At 31.1% G+C, this 8722-nt stretch overlaps 1 protein-coding gene across 1 annotated transcript in view; it reads left to right on the top strand.

The window, feature by feature from the left end:
* LOC137655098 (uncharacterized) overlaps positions 1-727 on the top strand; it is a 22512-nt gene extending 21785 nt beyond the window's left edge. Inside the window, exon 3 of the mRNA XM_068389016.1 lies at positions 626-727. Coding sequence (XP_068245117.1) covers positions 626-727 — 102 coding nt within the window. The remainder of the gene's footprint in view (positions 1-625) is intronic.
* Positions 728-8722: the final 7995 nt, after the last annotated feature.

Here is an 8722-nt window from a genome sequence, read left to right as displayed (position 1 = left end):
CGCGAGGCCCGGGTTCGATTCCCGGCACGGGAAGGATCTTTTTCTGGAACTTAAGAAGGATTGTGGAAATGGGAATTTAATTTTTCAAGTTTTTTTTTATCTTCTTTTTTAGCATGATCAGGCAGATTCATCGTGTGTGTGTGTGTGTGTGTGTGTGTGTGTGTGTGTGTGTGTGTGTGTGTGTGTGTGTGTGTGTGTGTGTGTGTGTGTGTGTATTCAACTATCTATACACTGTGCATGTGTACATATTCAACTATCTATACACTGTGTGTATGTGGCACATATTCATCTATCTATACACTATGCATGTGTATAAACAAATAAATTATTTAATTAATATATATATATATATATATATATATATATATATATATATATATATATATATATATATATATATATATATATATATATGTGTGTGTGTGTGTGTGTGTGTGTGTTACATACATACATACATACCTATCTATCGATCTATCTATATACAAGCATAATAAATAGATTATACATACTCTACTCCCCAAAACAACCAACACTCATCATCTTCACTATCTTCCCCTAACTAAAACGAGACAATACGGAAAAAAAATCACTTTCCCTGACACTCGTATCCCATCTTCCGCTGTAGATTCTTCTTCTCCAGAAACATATAAAAGAATATAGTGACCTCAAAACAGTTATTCTCAGTCGACCTGGCATCAAAATCGATGCCTCAAGCGACCCCCAATGACGACCAAGGTCGGGATATGTGAGGTAACAAATGGAGCATAATTGCGACCTTGCATATCCGTGTGTGTGATAATTTGAATGTTTTTTATGTTCGTGGTTTGTATATCATTAATATTATTATTATTATTATTATTATTATTATTATTATTATTATTATTATTATTATTATTATTATTATTATTATTATTATTAGCTAAGCTACAACCCTAGTTGGAAAAGCAGGATGCTTTAAGACAATGTTTTTATGTTTAATAGGCTGAAATAAGTCTCTCTTCGTAGTTTGTATATAATTTAATATTATTATTATTATTATTACTATTACTATTATTATTATTATTATTATTATTATTATTATTATTATTATTATTATTATTATTATTATTATTACGACACTATCCAATCTCATTTCTCTTCCTCTTGTTTTGTTAAAGTTTTCATAGTTTATTTAGGAAATATTTATCTAAATGTTACTGTTCTTGAAATATTTTATTTTTCCTTGTTTCCTTTACTCACTAGGCTATTTTCCCTGTGGGGGCCCCTGGGCTTATAGAATCTTGCTTTTCCAACAACGGTTGTAGCTTAGCAAGTGATAATAATAATAATAACAATAGTAATAATAATAATAACAATAATTATATTATTATTATTATTATTATTATTATTATTATTATTAGCTAAGCTACAACCCTAGTTGGAAAACAGGTTGCTATAAGCCCAAGGATCCCCAACAGGGAAAATAGCACAGTGAGGAAAAGAAATAAGGAAATAAACAAACTACAAGGGAAGTAATGAACAATTAAAATAAAATACTTCAAAACAGTAATAACATTAAACCAGTAATCAATATATAGACTATAAAAAGACTTATGTCAGTCTGTTCAACATGAAAACATTTGCAGCGACTTAGAACTTTTGAAGTTCTACCCATTCAACTACTCAATTAGGAAGATCATTCCACAACTTGGTTACAGCTGGAATAAAGCTTATAGAATACTGTGTACTGTAGCATTGAGCCTCATGATGTAGAAGGCCAGACGTATTAGAATTAACTACATGCCTAGTATTACGAACAGGATGGTACTATCTGGGAAGATCTGTATGCAAAGGATGATCAGAATTATGAAAAATCTTATGCAACATGCATAAAGAACTAATTGAACAACGGTGCCAGAGATTAATACCTAGATCAGGGATAAGAAATTGAATAGACTGAAAGTTCCTGTCAGGTAAGTTATGATGAGAATCAGCACCTGAAGACCAGACAGGAGAACAATACTCAAAACAAGGTAGAATGAAAGAATTAAAATACTTCTTCATAAGAAATTGATCACCAAAAATTTTAACACTTTCTCAATAAGCCATTTTTGAGCAATTGAAGATGAGAAAGACCTAATGTATTTCTCAAAATTAATTTGCTATCAAGAATCACACCTAAAATTTTAAGTGTCATACAAAGTTAAAGATACATTATCAATGCTGAGATTCGGATGTTGAGGAGCCAATGTCCACGACTTACTTACAATCATACCTGAAGTTTTGTTAGGATTCAACTTCATGTCCCATAACTTGCACCATGCACTAATCTTAACTAGATCTCTATTAAGGGACTCATTATCCCCAGATCTACATCCAGGAGATGAAATTGATGAAAAGAGAGTAGCATCATCTGCATATGCAACAAATTTGTTTTCTAGGCCAAACTTTAAACCTAAGTTTGCACGCATGGAGCTACTACTACTACTACTACTACTAATAATAATAATAATATCTAAACTTTAAACCTAAGTTTGTTAGCATAGCGCCTAGTGTTGAAATAGGCCTACGCTCATAGGATTTTGGTTATCAATTTTCTAATAGTATATTGTAAGTATAAATTTTTAGTTCTAAGAGATGCTTTTTATCAGTGTCTCTACAAACTAACGGAAAGTCGAAATAAAAGGTCAGATTTCACATTTAGTTATGAAATATACAGTATATACAAAGTTATGTATACCGTAGTCGTAAAGGTTATTGAGATCATTATATATATATATATATATATATATATATATATATATATATATATATATATATATATATATATATATATATATATATATATATATATATATATATATATATATATATATATATATATATATATGCGTAAAAATCACAGGAAAACGTGATGCTCAGATGCAGAAGAACCACAGGGAAAATGAAAATACAGAATATACACTTGAGTCCTGACTAGTTTCGTGATACTTCCTCAGAGGACTGATTTATTGAGAGAGGTTTCTTACATTTTATATGGAAAGCAAAAGTACGAACATACATATAGAGATTTAGAGAACAATGACACTCCCTTACCCGCTACCTGGGCGTAGGAGGAGTCCGAAAGCTCGTTAGACACCTGCTAAAAAGGGTCATTTCTAGTGGCGGGTATATTCTTGTTTTCTTCTTATTTTACTTTCATTACAGTTATTTATATGTCAATGCACAAAATTACAAATATATATACATATATATACATACATATACATATACATATATACACACACATACACATATACATACATATACATATATATATATATATATATATATATACATATATATATATATATATATATATATATATATATATATACATATATACATATATACATACATACATATACACATATACACATATACATATACATACATACACACATACATATACATATACATACACATACACATATACATATATATACATACATACAGATACAAATACATATACATATACATAAATACTTACACATACACATACATATACATACACATACACATATACATACATATACACACACATATATACATGTATACATATATACACATACATACCTATGCATATATACATTTATATGTATACAACATTAGTATCATAAACATATAATCATGCATATATCAATACTTATATCTAGCATAACACTATATAGTGCCAATATACTTATGCATAATATATAAAATAATTGTTTCTTTTAATGAATGGTAGCTTAGGTCTAAATATTAATTTCACACCGACGTTAATTATTCACAATACATTCAATTCTACATTAAGTGGTTAATGTTTTTTTATATAGTTTACAAATCTCTTTACATATAAAGGCGTCGAGTTTATACATTCCATGACCAATATTCAAGTTGTTTTCAAAGGTTTCTTTTATGAAACTGGACTCTATGATGTTTCTTTCTACTAAGTTATTTGAATGAACCAATTTCTTTGCACCTGACCAATTAATAGGGTGATTTTTATCTCTAACGTGGGCAAAGAGTGCATTATTATCTTGAGCATACCTGACACTTTTCTTATGTTGTTCAATTCTCTTTTCTAAGGCTTTACCAGTTTGACCAATATAGTATTTTTCACAAGCATTGCATGGAATACGATATACACATCCCTTGGTAATGTCAGGAGAATTCTTTATTAAGGCTGTTTTTATTGTATTTTAAACTTCAATGTAAATGTAGCATTTAAGAGTAAAAATACAATAAAAACAGCCTTAATAAAGAATTCTCCTGACATTACCAAGGGATGTGTATATCGTATTCCATGCAATGCTTGTGAAAAATACTATATTGGTCAAACTGGTAAAGCCTTAGAAAAGAGAATTGAACAACATAAGAAAAGTGTCAGGTATGCTCAAGATAATAATGCACTCTTTGCCCACGTTAGAGATAAAAATCACCCTATTAATTGGTCAGGTGCAAAGAAATTGGTTCATTCAAATAACTTAGTAGAAAGAAACATCATAGAGTCCAGTTTCATAAAAGAAACCTTTGAAAACAACTTGAATATTGGTCATGGAATGTATAAACTCGACGCCTTTATATGTAAAGAGATTTGTAAACTATATAAATAATAATAATAATAATAATAATAATAATGTTTATTGGACAAAAAATATTTACATTCAAAGATTTACAAAAAGAAAAAAAGACTCAGTCCAAGCCCATGTGGAGCAGAGCTCTTCGGGCAATAATACAACAAAATAATATCATCAATTAAGTAAAAATAAAAAATAAAGTAAATATGGATATAGATATACAAAATGTACGCATACATATACATAATCATATGTATACAAATAGATACATATAAATGAGAATCTTAGCCTAAAAACAAATGGAAATGCATATTTATATGATAAGGAAAGATGGTATATGAAAGCTAATGGTATATACATTGAAAAAATTGTAGATATTAAGCAAAAAACTCAGTAAAAGAACTAGTTTTACAAATAAAAAAATATTCTAAACAATGAAACATACTTGCGTTGTGGTTAGGTAGGCAAGTATAAATATTTATTAATAAAGCTTAATACCCAGATAACAGGAGATTTGTATATGATTTCTTAAAAGACCGAACGCTAAGCAGTGCCTTTAGATAAGCGGGCAGAGTATTCCAAAGTTTAATACCTTGGTATAGATACGATTGCTCGCATCTATTAATACGTATGAAAGGGAGAGTTAAGTTTCAATTTCTTGTTCCATATGGATGAACTGATTGTTCCTGAATTATTTTTCGTCTTAAATCTGGAAATTTGTTCAAAATAAGTGTTTGGAACATCATATTCATTAAGGAGAGCTTATAATTGTCTTCCAGCTTCAATATCGAGAGAGACCGGAAAAGTGGCGATGTATGAGCTAAGTAATCACTGGAGCTTATGATTCTTACCAGTCTTTTTTGAATTACAATTAATGGTTGCAAGACATTTCTACTACTACTCCCCCACGCCGTATTGCAGTAATTTAGGTGAGGAGATACTAACGAGTGATACAATTGTTTTATAATATATAAGGGGAAATACTCTTTTAATCTATATATGATACCCATTACTTTGGCAATTTTATTAACTGTCATATTTACATGCTCACAGAAAGTTAGTTTATTATCAAGAATTATCCCTAAAAATTTACCACTGGACTTCTGATCCAGAGTGTGATTTCCTATAGAAACCCTTATGTTATCAGGAACTCTTCGTAGAGAAAAGATTATGAAGTATGTCTTTCTTTCATTTAAGGTTAACTTATTTGCTAGTAGCCAGTTTTTTACATGAGTTAAATCATTGGTTAGTGTATCACAGAGGGAGTAGATATTTTTATGTCTAAAGTGAAGCGTAGTGTCATCGGCAAAGAGTATGGAGCTTAACCTACCTACTGATCGAGGTAGATCATTGATATAGGCGAGGAAAAATAACGGTCCTAGGACTGATCCCTGGGGAACACCTATTTTGACATCCATAACCTCTGAGAGATGGCCATCGAGGGTCACAAATTGTTTACGACTCGTTAAGTAGGATTTTAGTAAGAGTAACGCATTTCCACGTATTCCATAATGTTCGAGCTTTTTAAGCAGCACATCATGAGACACTGTGTCAAAGGCTTTACTCAAATCTAAAAGGACCGCACCAAGGTATTCATTTTTATTCATCGCATTGTAGATATTTTCAAGAAGGTCATTTACAGCATCACTTGTACTAACGCCACGCAGAAAGCCATACTGACAGGAAGAAAAGATATTACATCTAGTAAAGAAAGAGTAGAGTCGATTGTACAATAATTTTTCAAAAATTTTATTCAATAAGGGAAGGCAACTTATTGGTCTATAGTTATTGACATCCGATTTATCACCAGACTTATGTAGCACAGTAACGCATGCTATTTTTAAAATGTCAGGATAAATGCCAGAGGCAATACAACGGTTGAACAATAAGGATATAGGAAAGGCAAGTAAACTAGCATTATTCTTATATAGTTTAGTAGGGGGAGAATGAATATTTGCTTTTTTGTTCTTTAGTTTTTTTATAATGTTGATTACTTCAAGTGGAGAAGATGGGGTCAAATAAATAGAGTGCTGATTTGAAGGAGGCAAATAGGAATGAAAATCTAACTGATTATTTTGAGGCAGGGCATCTCGGAGAGTAATGCCAATTGTAGAGAAATGAAGATTAAAAGCATTTGCAATCTGTTGGCTGTCAGTAATAGTTTCGCCGTTACGACCAATGAGTTTTCTTAGCGAAGTGCGCTTTTTCTTTCCAGGCCTAAGGGACGAATTTATGAGATCCCAGGATTTTTTAGCATCATTTCGGAGTTGATCAAAAGTACTATCAAAATATTTTTTCTTTGCCACGCGAATTAATGTAAGCAACATATTACAATAGTTTTTATAGCGTTGGGCACTATAAGCACCCAATTTCATTCTTCGATATAAATTATGTTTAATGTTAATTGATTTCAGTAGCCCTTTGGAGAGCCACTTATTCACCAATCTTTTAACACTTACATATTTTGTTTTTAAAGGAAAGCATTCATTGAAAAAGCTGTCTATTTCATCCGTAAAAGAGGCCGCCCCCAGGTGAGGATCTAATGAGGCTTGACCATATTCGGTCCAGTCTTTCCCCCTCAGGAGTTCCGTGAATTTCCTGTCATTCACTTCGCTCATATCTCTGAATTGAATTTTTATTTTGTTGTCTACGTTGTTTAATATAGGCATTAATAGACTACAGAAAATTGGGAAATGATCTGTGATATCTGCTAAGAATATCCCACTATTACCAACAAGATTATTATTTGCCCAGATATGGTCGATACAAGACAGCGAGTCATTCGAGCCGACTCTTGTTGGTCTAGTTATTGACGGGCGAAAGTCAAAAGATCGCATTGTGTTAATCAGTCTGCGGGTGGTCTCGCTCTCCCCTTCCCTCATTAAGCAGATGTTAAAGTCCCCAGTGACAATTGTATTCATAGGGGAGATACCTGGATTTCTTAGCACCTCCTCTAACGAGTCGAAAAACATATTTCCGTTACCTCCTGGACGTCTGTAGATACCTAAGATTACTGTTTTATGAGGCGAGTTTGGTATAGAAACCGTTACACCGACACTTTCAAAATTATCATTAGAAATGTTGAAGAAGTCATCAAGAGGTTGAAAATCAATAGAGTCTTTAACGAAAATGCTCACACCGCCGCCCCTCCGACCTTCCCGATAATTGTGACACGCATTATACCCAGGAAGATAATTCATGCAGTGAGTTTCTTCCTTAGCCCATGTTTCGGTCAATACAATGATATCAAATTCATGGTTGCAGTTATTTAAGTAGCCAATAAATTCGTCATGGTTTTTCTTGAAACTTCGAATATTAAAACTTATTAATGAAAGGCATTGCCGCATATGATTAGGGAGAGAATCATTAAATGTGTCAGTAGTGTAATATTTACAGGAAAACAGATCAGATGTGTTCACAAAATCAATAAAGAAAAAAACATTAACCACTTAATGTAGAATTGAATGTATTGTGAATAATTAACGTCGGTGTGAAATTAATATTTAGACCTAAGCTACCATTCATTAAAAGAAACAATTATTTTATATATTATGCATAAGTATATTGGCACTATATAGTGTTATGCTAGATATAAGTATTGATATATACATGATTATATGTTTATGATACTAATGTTGTATACATATAAATGTATATATGCATAGGTATGTATGTGTATATATGTATACATGTATATATGTGTGTGTATATGTATGTATATGTGTATGTGTATGTATATGTATGTGTAAGTATTTATGTATATGTATATGTATTTGTATCTGTATGTATGTATATATATGTATATGTGTATGTGTATGTGTATGTATATGTATATGTATGTGTGTATGTATGTATATGTATATGTGTATATGTATGTATGTATATATGTATATATGTATATATATGTATATATATATATATGTATATGTATGTATATGTGTATGTGTGTGTATATATGTATATGTATATGTATGTATATATATGTATATATATTTGTAATTTTGTGCATTGACATATAAATAACTGTAATGAAAGTAAAATAAGAAGAAAACAAGAATATACCCGCCACTAGAAATGACCCTTTTTAGCAGGTGTCTAACGAGCTTTCGGACTCCTCCTACGCCCAGGTAGCGGGTAAGGGAGTG

Source organism: Palaemon carinicauda, chromosome 1, assembly GCF_036898095.1.
Source record: "Palaemon carinicauda isolate YSFRI2023 chromosome 1, ASM3689809v2, whole genome shotgun sequence".
Taxonomy (NCBI): domain Eukaryota; kingdom Metazoa; phylum Arthropoda; class Malacostraca; order Decapoda; family Palaemonidae; genus Palaemon; species Palaemon carinicauda.
The sequence above is the reverse complement of the archived record's forward strand: the minus strand, read 5'-3'. Positions and strand labels throughout refer to the sequence as shown.